The sequence below is a fragment of the Alligator mississippiensis genome, chromosome 6, assembly GCF_030867095.1.
Source record: "Alligator mississippiensis isolate rAllMis1 chromosome 6, rAllMis1, whole genome shotgun sequence".
NCBI classification, from domain to species: Eukaryota; Metazoa; Chordata; order Crocodylia; family Alligatoridae; genus Alligator; species Alligator mississippiensis.
The window spans coordinates 98,438,829-98,457,232 of NC_081829.1; the positions used below are offsets into that span (position 1 = coordinate 98,438,829).

At 54.7% G+C, this 18,404-nt stretch overlaps 1 protein-coding gene across 2 annotated transcripts in view; it reads right to left on the reverse strand.

The window, feature by feature from the left end:
* Positions 1-2,487: 2,487 nt before the first annotated feature.
* The window catches only part of NEURL1 (neuralized E3 ubiquitin protein ligase 1), a 198,851-nt gene continuing 182,934 nt past the window's right edge, over positions 2,488-18,404 (reverse strand). For both annotated transcript variants that reach the window (XM_019486003.2, XM_019486005.2), the window contains exons 5-6: positions 7,334-7,480; positions 2,488-6,487 (exon numbers count right to left, since the gene is read on the reverse strand). In XM_019486003.2, the coding sequence (XP_019341548.1) occupies positions 6,246-6,487; positions 7,334-7,480 (389 nt within the window). In that variant the 3' untranslated portion in view covers positions 2,488-6,245. The remainder of the gene's footprint in view (positions 6,488-7,333; positions 7,481-18,404) is intronic.

The following is an 18,404-nucleotide window of genomic DNA, read 5'->3' on the forward strand; positions in this document are numbered from 1 at the left end:
GAAGGGGCAGTTTTGGGCTCCACATTTTAGAAAAGACATGGAGAAGTTAGAGAAGGTCCAGAGACAGGTGACAAAAGTGATAACGGTCTCAGAAAGCAAGCCACGCGAGCAGAGTTTGAAGGGAACGGGCATCTTCAGCTTGCAGGAAAGGCAATTTAAGAGACGTGATGGCAGTCTTCAAATATCTGAAGGGCTGCTGTAAAGAAGAGGGCGAGCACCTTGTTTCGCTTGCTGCAGAGGAAAAGGACAGGAAGTCTAGATTGGATATCAGGGAAAAACTTCACAGGTAAAAGAGTGAAGCAGTGGAATAGCCTGTGTAGAGAAGCTGTGGCCTCTCCATCAGTGGAGGTGCTCAAGAAGAGGTTGGATAAGCACTGGCCAGGGATGATGCCTGTGCCATGTTATGGGTATTTCCCATGCTTCTGGGCTTCACTGGTTGCCACAGGGAGTTCTGGTTGGTTGTGTGTGTTTTTGGTTTCTTCCCTCCCTTGTCTTGTAGATGTGTGACACAGCTGATCGTGTAGTTTTAGGTGAGACGGGATTTGCTGGGAATGGTTTGCATAGGGACGACCCTGCCTCGGGCAGGGGTTGGACTAGGTCTCCTCCAGAGGCCTCTTCCAGCCCCGCTTCTCTATGACGAACGTTTCTGGCGGAGTGAGTTGTGTACCGAAGTCGGTGCCTGTGTCCTGCTCTGCGGGGCTGTCCCCACCACTGTTACACTCATTTCGCACGTTGTCACTTCTGTAGTGCAATAAGGACCTGTCAGCCTTTCAACCCCAGCCCAGGGTAGTGCGTCCCTCCCCAACAGACGCACCAAGCCTGAGTCTGGTTCTTCCCCTGGTTTTGCTCCAGGCTGATGCAGAAATGGAGGCCAGGGGCACAAGCAGGAGCGCGGGTCTGGTCTCTCCCACGCTGCACTGACTAAGGGGAGACTGTGCTTTCCTCCTGCAGAGTCGCAATGCCATGCCCAAACTCCAGATCACGGACTGGGGAACTGAGCCCCGGGAAGGTAGCTAACTGCCCCCAACAGACACGGAGGGGAGCAAGTCTCATGCTCTCCAAGCAAGAAAATGGGCCCACCCCAGCTATATCTGGGCTTAATTTAATCCACACAGCCTTGGCTTGAAGCTTAACCCAGGCCTGCTTCGCTAACTAAGCACGTTCCTTGGAGGGGCAGCTGCAGGACAGATCTCGGCCTTGTCCTACGACAGGTTTGTCTGATTGCATGGGAATGGCTGGAAAGGGAGCGAAGCCTGCCCGTGCATTTCATTCTGCACCCGCTAGAGGCCCTTCCAACACTTCAATACGAGGCGGGGACAGGATTCAAGCTGTGCGCACCAGGCCTGGCTTCGTCGGATGGACCCCCAGCGAGCAACTCCACCGCACAACTCCCGCATCGTGCTCCAGCAACGGTGCAAAAGATGCTGCGAGGTGATGGGAGGAGGGTCTCGGCTCCATCCACGGGGCAGAGGAGTTTTATTTTTGGTTTTTAGTTTGGATTTGTTTCTGCTGCAAAAAAAAAAATTGCATTTTCCAGAGAAATCCCTCCCACGGGCTTTTTGCACTGGGCGCTCCATGCGAGCATACCCCTTCCTCAGGGGGACACCCCGGCCTGAGAGAGATGTGCTCTGCAAGGTGCTGTCCTCAGAGGTAGAGCAAAGGGAGGGGGCAGGAGGATGCTCTTCCTAAAATAAGCCTGATTTGAGGAATGATCTTATTAATCCCGGTCCCCAGGAGCGCCCCTGCAGAATTTTGCCCAAACCTCTGTGCCGCCGGCAGTTTTAAGCGAGCCTCTTAGCATCGGAGACGCTTCCCCACCTTGCAGAGCAGACAGGAAAGGTGTTAGCGGCTCCTTGCTCCCAACCTGGCAAGGCGAGGGCAAGTAGCTGCTTGAATCGAGCAGCAGGGACGGGAGAGAACTGGAGAGAAGGGGGCTTTGCCCTCTCTCTCGTCACGCTGCCTTGGTGCCGAGCAGTGGTACGACGGGACAGTACCCCCCATGCTGGTACCACTGCCCGGCGTGCTGCGTGAGTGGTGCCAGCATCAGAAGTGGGTTCACTCCCAAATCCGTGCTCCCTGCTGCCAGCAAGGCCTGGTCCATTTACAACCGGCTGCTGTCTTCTGCAGGGGGCTGGCCTCGTCTGGATGCTGGCCGCTGGAGGGAGGGTTGCCCGAACCGGAGCGCTGGCTTGCAACGAGATGGCAGGGCGCTAGCCGCAGTCCGACAGCTGCCCTGTCCCAGCCCTCCTGCGCTCGCTGCACGCCACAAAAGAGCGGCGTGGTGTGTACGTGTGTCATGCCACCGAGACTCGAAGCATTGCAGTGGAGGTGGCAGAGATGTCCCGCAGCTTCCTCTTGGTTTCTAAGCCGTCCGCTGCAGGACACCCGACAGCGCGAGAGCAGTCCCCGGGCTGCGCGGGGGGAGGCTAGAGACGGCCCCCGTCCCTCTGTGGCTGCCGCTCCTCAATAACCACTCGCACGCCTGCCCGCGGAGACCGAAATCAGCTTTATTCACAATCACAGTTACCCAGTTGTCACAACGAATGGATTGGTTTTCTTGTTGTTTGCTTCTCGCTAACAGAACACAAACCGGTTTAAAAGAAAGCGCTGAAATGCAGATGACATCAAAACACTTTGTCGTGACTTTTAGGAGCCGACACAAACCCAACAGCAAAATCCCACCCCCCACCCCCCCAAAAACCCCCTTCCATGTTGTTGTTGTTGTTTTTGCATCTGCCGTTTTTCTGCTCGCTCAAAAGACCAGCGCCGGCCCCTGCCCGCGTGCCCTTGCCCACCGCTGCACTGCCCGCCGGGCCTGGCCCTGAGCTCGCTGCCGACGGGTGTTTCACGTCTACCTCCCAGTTTGGTCCGCAGCAAAATGCACGCGCCTTCGTGCGAAAGCACTCTGCAGGGCAAGCATGCCAGGGGACGGTTACCTGCATGCGTGCACCTGTGTGTGCGTGTGTATGCACACACCTTCCTGCACAGTAACTAGTTAACCTGCTCTGGCCTCAGCCCATGGAAACTGGGACGTCCTTGGCCGCGCTGGCTTTCTGGATAGTCGCAAGCTGTTTCTTATTGCACATGCCCCACAGTCTCGCACGCGTATGCATGTGTGCATGCACACCCGCACCCATCTTTCATTACATTCAACTCCCCACCCCCCGTCCAGTGTGTGCAATGGTGGGAGCAGCTGCAGAGTCCAGCTTGTGGGTGATGGCCCGTTACCCATGTCCAGGCTTTCGGCTATTCCTGGTTAGACACCCACTGGTCAGGGATGACCTGGGCATAGCTGTGCCTGTTTTCTACCATGGGTATGTCCAACGCTTCTGGGCTTTACTGGTTGCTCCCCCCGCTTGTCTTTTTTTTTTTAATTTTCTGATATGTATTGGGGTGTTTTTAAAGCTGCCCCAGTGGCACCTGGTGTTGGCTACAGCTACGGCGGGGGCCTTCCCCTGGGCTGTGCCAATTCTCCTGCTAGAAGCAAAGCCAGTAGTTCCCGGCTAGAGGGTCTTGCCCCTGCGCTCGGGGTTGGACCGCAAGCCCTATTTGGGGTCAGGAAGGCATTTTACCCCGTGGTCAGATTGGCATGGACGGTGGGGGTTATTGCCTTCCTCTGCAGCGGAGGGCACGGTCCTCTCCCTGGGACACCTTGAGCATACATCGCCAACACTTCACAGAAGCAGGACGTTGGCGGCCGCGGTTCCCCTGCTTTAATTATGGCAGGTTTGGGTGTTTATGTTGGGTCAGGGTTGAGATTATGGTTGTATGGGATGGTTTGGATGGGGACGCGCCTGCCTCAGGCTGGGGGCTGGAGTAGATGGGACCTCTGGAGGTCCCGTCCAGCCCCGCTTCGCTGTGATTCTGCTTTTCCATGGATGCCGTAAATAAAAAAAAAAAAGCTGCAGGGCTGGTTCATGTTCAGCTGAGGAAGCCCAGGTTAAGGTTGGCGTCTACAACCTGGTGCGGGTGTGCGTTTAGTATTACAATCTCCTCGATAGAAACGCGTAGAGTCGATTGCCCCCTCCTGTGCAGGCTGGGCCGGCACTGGGTGCTGCAGCCCCTCTCCCCGAGCCAAGCACCTGTTCGCAGGTGGAGGGATGCGTTTGCTAGCCGCTGCTTGGGGAGACTGGGTGCACACAGTATGTGATTATGGACATAATTAGGGATTATCGGTACTGGAGCAGGGGTTGGGCAAGATGCCAGCCCTGTAACCCGCTCACACTACATGCTCTACATGCCCCTTGCTTGCTTGTTGACCAGCCATTAGGACATCACAAGCACAGGCAGAAAGGGCTGGGGCCTGTTCCTCAAGAAAATGAGCTCTGTTTAAGTCGACGGGACTCTACCCCGGCTCTGGCCAGCTTTCAGGGCAGACAGACGTGGGCCGTCCTTCCTGCAGTCCTTTCAGTGTCTGCTCCCCTGGCAGCAGAGCTGACGTGCAGGGGCAGCAAAAGAAAGCATGGTGACTGGTTTGAGCCTTGCCCGGCGGGGGGAAAGGATACCCCTACAACGTGGGGCTGACGGGCAGATCGTTGCTCCATCATGGAGCAAGCGGTGTTGCCACAGCTAAGACCTGGCTTCAGGAGGGAGGCAGGGGGTCTGCTCCCAGCACTTCCCCGCTAACCTGGGGCCTTGTCCGAGTGCCCGTGGAAGGCGGCAGTAGGAGCTCAATGCAAGCCATGCATAGGTGCTCGGCCTGCCTCGAGCACTGGGTGCCTTTGGTGGTGGAGGGGTGGAGTATTTTTGGGGAGATGATTAAAGAGAGGGAGGTCACTAGCCCTAGAGCTCGCTCCAGGCTCAGCCCTTTGCATGTCCGAGCATTAGCAGGACCAGCACGACGTTGGGGAGGTGGGGACGACTCATGCCTTGGTATTATTGCAGCTTCCGCCTGGCCAGGATTCACAGAACCGAACTGAGATGATGCACGGAGACCCCTGCCCTCCCTCCCCAGCACCCCACACAGGAGCAGCTGCTGGCTGAAGGCTTCCCGGGTACGACACAGGGAACCAGCCCGCTGGAGACCTGAGACGGGGCGGCGGCAGCGGGGCAGGGAGCAGCAACGGCGGTGTCCTTCCCTCTCGGCAAGAGCAGGGGAGGCCTTGCAATACCCTCAGCTTGAACAAACGGGACACGGGGACGCCCGTCTCCTCCTGGCAATGGCCGACCCTGCGTCACCTTGTCTGCTCGAGGCCACAGGAGCTCAGTCACAAGTTCCTTCCTTTTGCGGGGGTGGTTTTCTTTTTTGGTTTTTTTGGTGTTTTTTTTTTTAACAGCAAAGAGCGAGATGGAGCATAACGTCGTAAAAACAGATCCGCGGGCTGTTTACGTTCTGCCTCGGGGTTTGTCACAAGCGTCGACGGGCAGAGGCTGGGGAAAGGGACCCTTTGGCCTGGGCACGCCGGGGGCGGGGGAGGTCAGCAGGAAGGCTTGGGGGGTCATGCAGTGGGGGGGGTGCTGCGGTCGCGACTGGGACTGCGAGGACAGGAGATGGTCAGCGGGGAAAGGACGGTGGCTGGGTGGCAAGGCGCAGAGCAGGCGCCCAACACAGGTGTCTTCAGAGGGCGGCGTTTCGGGCAGACTCCAGCTGCCGCTAGCGTCTTTCTCCAGCAAGTTGAGGCACACTGAGGCAGCCAAGGCATCGGTTTCTTCCTCTCCAGGACGACTGCTGAGCTTGCCAGCGGCCTGGCAGGGGGGAAAGGGCTTGTCTTACCCTTAGGAAAAGGGGTTGGGTTTTTAATTTTCTCTTCTGCCTACCGCACAAGTCCCTTCTGCAATGGTTGGCAGCCCCTCCACCTCTTCCGAACACCCCACGTGGTCCTGCTCTTCGAGGAGGCTCATGCACCCAAGATGGCTCCCTCCTTTCCTCCGAGATGGTTCCCATCTGCCAGCCATCGCCACCCCTTTGGGGCAGGGGGCACATCTCCACAGCCACCTTCCCAAGCATCGGAGATGCCCCTGCGTAGTGCAGGAGAGGTTGGAGAGCTCCAGCTGTTGCATTGAGATAAAACATTAAATCCATTGGTAAGAGCAGATTTGCCTCGGCTTCCCTGATGCCCTGGAGTCCAGAGCCAGCGGCTTGCTGGTGGGGTTGGAAGAGCAGTTGCAGCCGGGCCACCCCCTCGCTCACCGCCCCCAGCGCCCCCGGGGTGCTTCAGATATCGGCTCTCACAGATGATGAATGAAAACCGGGGCTCTTCTCCCCGCGCGTCCTCCTCCACCCCACCCCTGCCAGCCCCGCGGCTCTAGGTGCTGCGGTAGGTTTTGATGATATCCTTGATGGCCCGCCTGCAGATGGGGCAGCAGGCGTTGGCCATCTTCTTGAGCTTCAGCCCGCAGGAGTAGCAGAGACACATGTGCCCGCAGGAGTAAATGACCGTGTCCACCATGTTCTCGTAGCAGATGGTGCATTCGTCTCCCCAGGCCCCCGAGACGGAGGGGGAGATGGGGGACTCCGGCATGCTAACCGGGGAGTTCGGAGCCGTGCCTGCAAGGGAAGGGACACCATCAGTCTTTGGGCAGTGGGATCATGGGGACGAGGGGAGCTGCTGCACTGGGGTCTGGAAGAGGAGTGCTTTAAGTGCCTTTGCTTCTGACGAGGGAGGTGAGAAAAGCCTGAAATGTGCAGCTGGGTCGCTTCACCTGCATCGCTGAGGAAGGGAAAGCAATTCCTGGCTCTAGCCCTTGGGGACTTGCTTCCACAGCTGCCTGTCTCTGCTACCCAGGCTGCTGGCACTCGGCAGCAGACACCAGGCCCCAGCTTGCGTGCAGAGTCGTGTGCTTACAACGCAAAGCAAAGTGCCCCTGGGAAAGCGGCACCTGCAGCAACCAGCGATGGCACCTGCCCTTGGCTCGCCCGCACCAGAAGCCTTCTTCTGGGTGGCAGACGTGCCCGTCCAAGGGGACGTGGCAGCTGCAACGCAGCTCCTCATCTCAGCTGGGTGCCCAGCACAGCTCGGCGGTGGAGAGAGGGCTTTTCTAGCAGGGAACCACCCCCTGTGCTGGGACGGAGGATGGTGAAGACGCCACCTGGACTGCGCTCCCACAGACTCGCTGCGTGGCCTTTTGGGGCCTCGCTTACAAATGGACGCGCCGCCCCCCGGAGCCTCTGCTCCACCAGAGCCACGTCGGCCAAGAGACACCCTGCTGGTCATCGCCCCTGCCTCGAAGCATCTTCCAGGTCAAACAGGCTGGCAACAGGAAGGTCCCCAAGGGCCGGCGGGCTTCCCGGCTCTCCCCACCTTAATGGCAGGGGTGTATGCGCCGCACCGTGCTGGAAAAGGCCCTGGGAGTCTCCAGGAGGGACACGCGGAGGAACGGGGGCAACACTTACCGCTGAGTGAGCTGCAGAGCAGGCCTGAGCCGCAGGTGGTCAAGATTGGGTCGGAAACCCCGCTGCAGAGGGTGGTGGGGGAATTGGGAGCCGAGGTGGGGGAGCTTGGGATGGACGGGCCCCGTCGCTCGGCCAGGATGGTGGAACCTGGAGAAGAGAAAGCCAACAAGCCTTGGTCTATCGCCGCCGGGGGAGCCGGACCCGGGGACAGGGTGAACTCCCTCTTCTCTGCGTTAAGGTGGCTTGAGATCTGGGAAAGGCGCTCAGCCCTGCAGAAGTCAGCTAAACTGCATGAAGGCTAGGACGGTTTCCCTTCCCGGTAAGCCCCAGGGGCAATAAGGCACGCGCCCGACCTGCTGCAGCTGCCATCAGCTGGCCTGCAAGGGGTGCCAGCCTCAGTGACCCCTCAAAGCGAGCTGGATTTCTTTTAATCAACACAGAGAGGGTTACAGCTGCCTTTTGAAGCGTGTCTTTTCCTTGAACCGAAGCCCTGCACCCACCACTTCCCCCCAGCAGCCTGACACCGCCGAGGGGACCCCAGCCAGGACCAGGCCAGCCCACCACCTCGTTAACAGAGCCTCTTTGCAGGCGAGTGCTATCCAGCACCCTGCTGTCCAGATGCTGCCGGCTTGGGACCAAGGCAAGGGAAGGGGGGTGCGCTCGGTTTGGGTCCGAGAGACCCACAGGACCCTCGCCGGTGCCCTGATAAGCTCCAAGAAATCATCTCTGTGCAAATGCCCTCGTTCGCCATGAATGCAAAGCCCCCCAGCACAAGGCAGGTGGCACCTCTACCCATTTCACAGGCACTTCCTTAGCTCGCAGTGGGCCTGAATGCAACCCCCCTGCACGGGGAGCTCGGTGCCCGTAGTGTTGGGGTGGTGGAAGCCCAGCTTGGGACACTTGCCCGCGGGGGCAAAGTGCTCAGCCAAAGCGACCACATCTCAGAGACGGCCTGGCCACCTCCTTCACCCTTCGCCTGCTCCTTGTCTTGCTGCTACAATAATATAATTAGCTTAAATAACACGCCTCCCTTCTTTGCGGCTTTCGGGCCCTGGCTGAAGAGATGGCAGGGCTCAAGCAAGATCGATGCTTGTTTGATTCTAGCACTTAAGACTTCTTCATCTTGCCAAGGAGGCAGATCAATGAACCGGAGGATGCTTTCGAGTGAAAGAGCCAAGGCCGGCTGGATGGCCTGAGCGGGACACCTCGGGGACTGAGGAGAGGACGTTCCCCTCCCACCGGCTTTGGGAGCGAAAGCATCCCTGCAGTACAACCGGGATTGAAGGAAAATACTGAACACCGCTGTCCACCCCATGTTGAAATAAAGCCAGGTGCTTTGCATGCACAGGGCATGGGAAGGGAGGCTCCTCTGCCTCAGTTTCCCTCCGCGCACCACCGTGCAGCAGGCAGAACAAGCGACTGCCTTCCCCGCCTGCCCCGCGGCTCTCTGAGCTCTCTAGCAACACGACCAGGGCCGGAGGTCTGGGTCCTCCCGCCGCTTTGCCAGTGTTGCTGCTTGACTTCAGCCTCGGTAACTCAGCCGCCCCATCTGCATTATGGGGCTATGGCTTCTTGCAAAGAGGAATTTGTGGCTAGCACATCAGCATGCCAGTGGCCTCGGGGTTGGGGGGGGGAAGGAGGGTGAAAAGAAAGCTGTTCTGGGAAGAAGCGGGCCTCTTCCAAGCAGCTGTGAGCAGAGCCAAGTCCTGTGAATCGAGCCCGCAGCGACTTGCCCGAGAGTGTCCCCGCAAGGCAGTGGTGGAGCCGGTCGAGGACCCGAGGGGACTCAGAGGGGCGAGACGGACAAACAGGAGCATGCACAAATCAAGCGGGCTGCACCGCGGGCTGGCACTTCCCCAGACAGCCTATCTTGTCTCGTCTGTGGCGAGAGCGAGGAACCGGTGAGCCTCTGAGCTCATAGCCCACAGCACCCGAGCCTGGTCCTTCCCAGAAATAGCCCTTTCGGTTCCCTCCTTTATCGCCACAGCCCCTGCTCCAGCCAAGCCAAGCTGCGCACGCCACGGCTTCTGAGTGTTTTTTATTTTCCAAATTTCCCAAAAGGTAACGAAGCCTTTGACGTGCGAAGCCTCCGGAAAATACTTGAAATGGCAGGTGTGTGTTTGGAAAGAAGGCAGCTGTTCCCGAAGGGAGCGTGGCATCGCATTCAGGCCGACACGAGGAGGCCACTCGGCCCTCGCAGTGCCCGCGCTCGGCCACGTGCACGGCCCGGTGCGCTCCGACCCCACCAGGTTAACGCGGCGGGGGAAAAGGAACAAAGTCTTGTTCCGGCATGAGCGATGCTGAGGCGTGAGCAAATGCAAAGCTGTTTTTGTTGCACTGTGTGAGGGGAGCAGGGCTTTCTGCAGTCAGGGCAAAGCTTTTTAGAGCTGGAGAAAAAACGTTCCTAGCTGGCTGGTCTGGAAGATGATGGTTCTTCACTGGAATAGTGGCATGGAGACACTGCTGCAAGATGGCAGGAGACACGATAACCTTTAGGCAGCCTCTCTCAAAATGGTTGCTCATCAAAAAACTGCTGCCAATGTGAGAGGGGCTGAGAAGGGTTCACACTGGAGAAGCTGGCGGTCATCTTGCACTACGGTCTCCCCATGAAAAAAGTGCTTCGGAGCAAATCTTGGGGGGTTTTGTTTTGTGTTGTGTTTTGTTTTTTTTTTTTTGCAAAAACAAAGCGCGTGTCTTTTAGGGGCATGTTGTCGGTGAGAGTGCAGTATTCTCCTTGCACACCCCCTGCACAACTAACAGTACTTCTTATCCCACCTGACCCCAAACCTACTGGAAAGACATCCTCCAGCGCCAGTGGCCCTTGAGGCAGGCCCATGTTCCAGGAGGTTTGGTGGTATGATTGCCAAGCTCCTAGTGCTAGATAAAGGCCAATGTTTATGGAGCAACAATTAGTCACCGCTCTGTGTTTCTGTGCCGAGGACCACCAAATGCACTAAAAATATGAAATGCCAGAAGCTGTTTAATGTCACTGAGAGAAGAAAGTCCATATGATCACCATTGCTGACTATCGCTTCTAGAGGAGCCTTCAGCTGCGGTCAACACGGGTGTTGAGGTCCAAGGACAGGGGCAAGGACCGAGATCCTCTCCTAGCAGGGTTCGCTCCCTATGATCGGCCACTTTTAAGCAGTGGCGGTACATTTTGAAGCGGTGAGATCTGGTCTTTGGGTCGGCTGGCCTTTGGATCTGGTTTCCTTTAAGAAAGTTGTATTATTTGAGGAGAGTCATTGGTACCTAACTGGGGAAAGGGCTTAGCAAAAGGGGACCTGCAAGGTAAATATAAGCCGTATGTTAGGGTGAAGGGCTTCCTAAAACTGCCAGAAATGAGTATGGTCCTATAGGAAATCAACAGCGAGGAGGCAGCAAGATTGCCCTTTCCTGTAACCACCATAAAAATCATCTTTTCCTCTCCGCACCAGGCCTAATCAACAAACCTGATTTCCAATTTAACTCCTTTGACCCTAAAAATCCCACACAGGTGGACACGAAACCGGATTACAAACAAGTACATCAACTGCACGGGGTGTCTGATCGATGTATTGGTCTGAAAGCAATCCGCTGCTAGAGTTGGATCTTCTTGGAAAGCTTGAGGAGCATCCCTTGTGCGGAGAGGGAGGGGGATATGCTGTCCCTATTGTAAAAGCTTATTTCTGTGACTCATTTCCATGGAGCACTCACAAAATGGTGAGTTCGGGGGTCCTGCTCATTGCTGAGTGGCCCGCTGAGCAGGAGTGATTAAAAACAGGTGGATAATGGTTATATGCAAATCACACATTGTGTTTTAAGCCTGACACTCGCTCAGCATTTGCTAGCCACCAGCGGCGATGTGCTTGGGCAGCGGCAGAGGTCGGTAGGACCTTTCCAGGGAGGCCAGCAGGCAAAGTGCAGCAATTGTCATGGATCTCAGGTCTTGGTAATGCGCTTCGCACCACGGCACGCGTCCCGGCCGAGGGTGATGCAGAAGCCCACAGCCATTTCCCAGCTCAGAAGCTGGACGAAGGCCAACGCGACGAGCCTGAGTAGAGCAGGATCAAAAGCCTTGGAAGTCAGCTAAAAGCACTGAGTAACCCCATGGATGGGACCTGGCTGGTGCTGGAGGCTGGGCAATGAAGGGAGGTTACTTGGGAGAAAAGGAAGAGAATCCTTCTTGACTTTGCAGATCTCCACCTCCTTGCCCTGACCTCTTCTCTCTGACACAGAGCCCAGTACTTCTACAAGCGTTCAAGGCTGAATCTTGCCAGGCCCGGGACACTCACCCGGGGCCAGGAGGACTTTGTCTCTGAGAGCCTAACGCAACTGGACTTCCCACGCTTCGAATGAGCGCTGTTTGGAAATGAAAAGACGCCCGAGACATTTTCCATACAGCCTGGAGCTTCCCCTTTTAAACGGGGAGGAAAAAAAATCCCAACATAAATAGACGTAGGGACTTCCACCTTGAAAAAACTTTGCCCCGGGCAGTCAATGCTGTCCCAAACACCAGCTGAAGTGATTCATTTGGTGTCAGCTGTTTGCAACTCCTGTCAAGGCTTTTTATGGCTGGCCCTGGAAGGCTGTGTATATATTTATATGCATTACCTGTCAAGGCTTTTTATGGCTGGTCCTGGGATGCTGTATATACAATAGACACCCCCTGTGTACACACCGCAGGGACGGTATTTTCTTTATCGTGCGAGCATCTAATCTGCCAGCTCAGACTTTGCTCTGCTGGGCTGTGGTTGTTGCCAAGAAAACCATCGCTGCCGTTCAGTAATTGCCCTTAACTTGTTTGAACGGCCTCTCCTTCCTGGGAGCTGGCTGGGCTGCGGGGTCTGGCCCTTCCCCAAACATTGTAAAAATTAAAAAATATGGGGAACTTGCTCTGTCCTCCCCGGTGCAGTTCTGCTTTCTCATGGGTTGCCGCCCCGATGCAGTCCTCGGGGGCTGATTTATTGCTGCAAGTCGGAGGTCAAACAGGCTGATCTCCCTCCCTTGGAAGAGATGCTAACAAGCTCGGTGGCCCGGCCCACAAGCTGAGCGAGGAAGGCGAGGAGAGGGCCTGACACGATGGCCCCACGTGAGGACCAGATTCTGCCGACCTCCGGTAGAGTTACCGATACCGAGCCCAAAGACTGGTTCAATGTGATCTCCGTGCTGGAAGATTCACACCATGCAATCTGTCTGCAACGTAGACTGAATTCAAGCAGCGCTCCTGCAGGCTTCCCACCAACGGGTCCACGACAAGTCGCTAGGAGCCAACCTGGCTTCACCTTTTGAATGCACCGCCGTAAAACAAAGCACTACAAAGGTATCGTAGCTAGCTGGCACACCATCCGTCACTGGGTTATACAGAAACACGAAGGCTCGGGAGGGAGGTGGCCGTGTCCGTGGCTCTTAGAAGTTAGATAATATATGTATTCGCAGGTGGCAGGTTGTGAGGTTCCCACGGTGAGCCGAACAATGCTATCTTGATCACGGGCCAGCAGCTCCTCTCCCTCGGGCGGGCTTGTTCTTCAAACCGAGCCGGTGCACGCCAGGTCGCCGCTGCCTTCGAGACCGCTGCAACAATTAAGAAGCTGCTCTTCCCGCTTCATTAAAAGTACTTCCAGCTTTCTACCTTTTGAAAAACAAGGAAGCTACAGAGCACCAGAGCTATTCTCTTACGCTTTCTAGCAGTTTCTAACGCCATAATCTGGAAAAATAAATTAAGGCCAGCATTGGCCTTTGCACACATCGGTACGACGCTAAATGCTACACGACGCGCTCGGAAGATCAAGACCTCTTGGGGACCAGAAGACAACGTAACGTGTTCAAGCCATCAGGGTTAGCCCTGCCATTTGTGGCGCTACGGAAAGGCAGGAGGGAACCAGCAGCTGCATTGCAAAAATTCATCTCCATTTCTTTTGCTTTTATGCAGGGAGAGCGGGAGAGCTCTGGGGATGGTCAGGATGCTCCTGTAGGCTTTGCACTGCAATGCGCTGGGAGAGACTTCAGCCCATCCTCCTTGCAAAAGTTTAAAAACTACATGGTCCAGGTGCTGCTCTTTGACCTCTTGATTTGTGCTAAGCCATAGAGGAGCCTTTTATAGAGTCAAGGTAGAAAACAAGGGGTGGACGGGACCTCAGGAGGTTGCATCTAGTCCAACCAGCCCCACCTCCAGGCTAGACAGCGCCTTGGCTGGGATGATGGTCTTAAAAAACCATTTCTGTTAGGTAGGCAGGAAGGAAAAGAGACTAACCTCATCCAGCGGGAGAAGGCTTTGGGCCCCAGGAGAAAGCAAGGACACGCAACTGCAACCTTTTAGCACCCATAAGAACAATACATATTCCCACGCCTTCCTGCATCTCCCAGACAGCTAGTCCTTGGCCTTGGAAAGGCAGGGGGAGAACTTGGTATCTTGTTGTCCCTTCTCTGATGGCAAATACACCTGGAAAGAACAAGGGCTGTGTCCAAAGGACACCCACAGAGTGGGGCGAGAGCATACCAGTGAAGGGCCAGGATGCTATTTATCTCCACGATAAGAAGAAGAAAACCCATCGGCGGTGAGCTGCAGCGCGGGGTCCGGAGCAAAGACGCACCGAGAGAAGGTGAGAAGAAGGAAGGACAACCACCCCACCCCCCGAAAGAGAAACAGGAACATGTCACCTCTGATGGGCAGCCCAGCTCAGCTCTCTCCTTGCCAAACCCTATCGAGCTGCTTGCAGTCGAGGGCGCACATGGATGTGATTAATCAACTCCAAGACAGCCCAGGTCATAATCTAGGATTGTCACTACCCAACGTGGACAAATTAGAAAGAATCCAGCAGAGAGCAACCAAAATGATCGGATGTCTAGGAAACACGTCTCATGAGGAAAAGTTGGAGGAACTGGGATTCATTTCGTCTGGAGAAGAGAAGACTCGGGGAAGGGATTTGATAACAGCCTCCAAATACATGAAGCGTGACAAGATAGTGGTAGGCTGCTCTCTTTGGCTGCAGGAGACGAGACAAAAAATAACAGCGTTAAATTGCAGGAAGGGAAATGTGGATATTAGGAAGAACTTTCTCATTACGCGGGTGGTTAAGCACTGAAACAAGCTACCTAGAGAAGCTGTGAAGTCTCAACCCCTGGAAGTTTTTAAGAGCAGGTCGACTACGGTCTTTGTCCCTGTCTAAACCATTCCAGTAGTCAATCCTGCCTTGCGCGGGGGGTTGGACTAGGTGACCTTTGAGGTCCTTTCCAGCCATATTTCTCAACAATTCAGATAAAAGGTTTACTCCCTCTGGATGAATTCAGAGCCCAAAATGTTGATTGCATATAAATCAAGAGGTAGGGCTTTGAGGTCTTCCAATTAACGACCCTCCCACCCAAATTGTCAAAGTACAATGAACAAGATATTCATTTTAAAGCCATCAAAACCAATCCTAGAAGAACCACCAACTTGCTGTGGCACGAGGCAGAGCGTAGCGTTCACCTCGACCCTCAAAGCCACATGAAGGTCACAAAAGCCCATTTTGGTTGGGCTACTACTTGCAAACCCTGGCTTGGCGAGCAAGAAGGAAGCAGTCGCCTGATCTAATGCTTCAAAGCCCAGCACAAGGCTGATATTGGGGTGGCAGCTGGAGCTGGGAAGCAAGCAACTGCACTAGCAACCCTCCTTGCTGCTCCTCTGAATTTCAATTGTATGTTTTATCAGGAAAAATTCAAACACGGGTGTTATCGGTGAGTTTAGTCTATCCTGTCACTCTCGCGAGTAGCCAGGAGAACTCACGCCAGCAATCGGTCAAGAAATATGCAGGCTTTATCTTCCCTGACAGCCAAGCCATAATTCAAAGAGGCTGGTGAATTAGCCCACATCCCGTTTACTCAATGCCGACAAGCAGAGGCGTGATGAGATAAGGGAGATCCATATATCAGCTGTTATGAACATCGCATTGAATCCAGGGATCTTTTATTACCGTGGTGGCAATAAAGGCTGTTCGCTTCCACTCTCACGGAGGAATGAACAGAGAGGGCAGGCAGCTGCAGAGGTATACACGAGGCTACAAGCACCACGGCTGTAACTGCGTTTAGGTAGTTGCACTCAACCCTTCCTCTCTGGAAAACAGCTATGCTCAAAACAGTGCTGCCTGACGCAGAATCACGGAAAATGAGGGTTGCAAGGGGCCTCGGGAGATCGCATCCAGTCCAACCCCCTGGCCCAGCTACATCATCCCAGCCAGGGCTTTGTCATGCTGACCCTCAAAGGTACCAAAGGCCTGAGAATTGCAGTCCAGACTCGCGGCAGCAGGATTTTGCAGGGTTGCTCATCAGGGATGCTTCTTCACCTACCCTGGCGATCTTCAAAAAAATGTCTTGATGCCCACCTGCTCCCAGCAGTCTTCCCTGCCCACGTGCAGGGGGGGGCTGGACCCGATGATCCGTTAGGTCCCTTCCAGCCCCTAACAACTATGAAGCTATGAAATCCCATGTAAAAATGAGATCCCGCCCTTAACAAAGGCAAGGGAGGTGGAGGCCAAGCCAAGCTCTCACCGGCAGCCCCCACTTCCAGCTTTGCACCCTCCCTCCATCTAACTCTGGGGCAGTTACCGCCGCGCCGTCGCGATCTGCTGGGAGAGCGGGGCACGTGCTGTGCAGCAAACAGACTGAGCAGGGGCTTGGGATGCATCTCCCGAGTGCCCGCGTCGTCCCCAGGCCTTGCCGCTGACGTGCCAACTCAACAGCAGTTTGCACGACAGCTGACAGACGTGTATGGGCGAGGGGTGAAACCGCACTTGTGTACCTCCCGAGACAACGCGTGGTTTAATTAGCCTAGGCGAAGAGAGACGCTAAGATGAAATGTGCTTTTCGATGAGCAGGTGTAAACTTTCCTACTGCCGGCACTGGCTGAAAAAGGCAACAGCAAGGCAAAAGGGTCACTGTAACCTGAAAATCTCCAGTGCAGGGCTTTGACGGTGACGCCTACCCCCTTCTGTAGGATCCCTAATCAGATGGATTCTCATTATGTTAATTTTTCTTTTTAAATAATAGATGTGACAAGGCAAGGGACACGGCAGGCTGGGTGTAGAAGGCAGAGCAGGGTCCCAAAGCAATCGAGGATGCAGGCCTCTTGGGTATCTCTTGCAAATTAACATTACTAATGCAAGCCTAACTCACGCAGAAAAATGCGACCCGGCCTGATGGAAGGGTTCACAAAGCGTGGGGGCACGTAACACAAGTTCATGTCTTTCCAAGGCGTGTCGAACAATTTAACATGTTCTCGACATACACCAGAAACCCAGCGCCGTGCTTCCAAATGGATTCTGCTGGAGCAATAAAGGGCCGCCTGCCCCGCAGTTCACTGGGCCTTTAGGCATTTAAGTGCCATAGACCCAGGCCTGTTAAATCTGTATCTCTTTAATGAGCCCATTTTCCATACACAAAATCAAAAACACGGTCCATAAAACTCTGGAGCGCCTCTAAGTGAATGCTTGTTAAAGGAAGAGACCCATTATGTGCATTTTTGTGCAATAATGTTATGCATTTCCCTGACTTCAATTGTCGTGCGCTTATTTTAACTCCTTGAATGCTGGCATTTTCCAAATTGCCAGAACCATTCAAAATGCAGATGGGTTAGGTTTCCAAAATGGCAGAGGTAATGTAGTGACCGTGTCTCTGCTCATATACCCGTGCCGTGGGTAGGGGATCCACTGCTGCAGAAAACGCCCTTAGCTCGAATGGCAAAAGCTCTTATATCCAAAGCTGAAGAACCAGCGTCCTCACCCTCACGCCCTATATGTCTGTGGGCCTGATCTAGCAATTGCACCCGCCGTCTGCGCCTCTGGCCCATTCATACTTAAATTTTTGCACGCCGCCGCTGTAATTGCACACGCGAATGAGGCATACAGTTGCACTCGTATTGAACTCCAAAGCCAGCTGTAGCCTGCTGATCATTTTGCACTGCAGCAAAGAACAGGGGTTAGCGCCGTCCCGTGGCCCGGCAGCATCACCAGGGGTGCGTGACTGGGCGCCGATTTAAATCGGGCACAAAAGGGCAGGTGCCCGTCGCTCCCTCTGATGCACAAGCTCCTGGTGATGTCCCTGTCCTTCTCTTCACCCAAACCAGGCCCAAACAGAAGGACGATGGCAACCACCCCGACCCTATGCCGCGTGGCTAACTGGAGAAAGAAACAAAGCTCTCCCTCACCTCTCCATTTGCAGGCGCTTTATTAAGATATGCTCCGTGCCCTCAAGAGCGTGGCAAGCCCAGCTGTGCTTCGAAGCACACGTCCTCTTGTCACGGGCTAAGTCCAACGTCTCCCTTCCTGCTGATGACTGAATATCCATCAGATGATACCCCTGGTAAGACTACTGATCTAGGCTAGATTGAATAGGATCCAGGGGGGCTATGCACCAGCATCACTGTGCTGCAGACCTGAATGCTTCCTCCTTTATCCTTATTTTAATGATGCGCCCATTTATTTTTTAATTACTTAAAAGATAACTTTTGTCTCAAAGGAAAGGATGAACTTCACTAGGGAGCTCCCACCCCCACCCCCCCCCAAAAACTCCCCAATACTTTTGCTGCATGTATGCGATTCATTCGGAGAGGCAGGAAAATTATAACCTACGCCACTAGTTGGCTCCTCCACAAGCAAATATATCGACTTATTATTGCTAAAGCTTTTCCAGACATGAGTCATAACTTTAAAACCCTACAAGGCCGGTCAAATTTAACTTCTTAAACGAATTACAGCATAAAAAGCAGGCCGATACATTCAGCCCCGCTCACTTCAATCTTTCAGGGCTCTCCATAATCCAAGATGCTTACGAACAAAAGCTGTGAATGGTAAATCGCCGGTTTAATATGCTGGTCGTGTCCGCTTGCCAAAGGAGGATGCTGAGTATTAAGCCTGAAACAATGAAATTCCTCAGTGGGGGATTTTTAATTCCAGGTGGTTTATGATAAACCAGGGCTTGCCCCTTTCCCTTTCGCCTTCCCTCGGAGTTACAGTGCAGCATCCTCGCTCGGCTAAGTCTCCTCTGTCAGCGGGGGCAGAAAGGGAACCTCTGCTATTAGGTTCAGACGTGGTCGGTGATGATTGCCACTACTGTACAT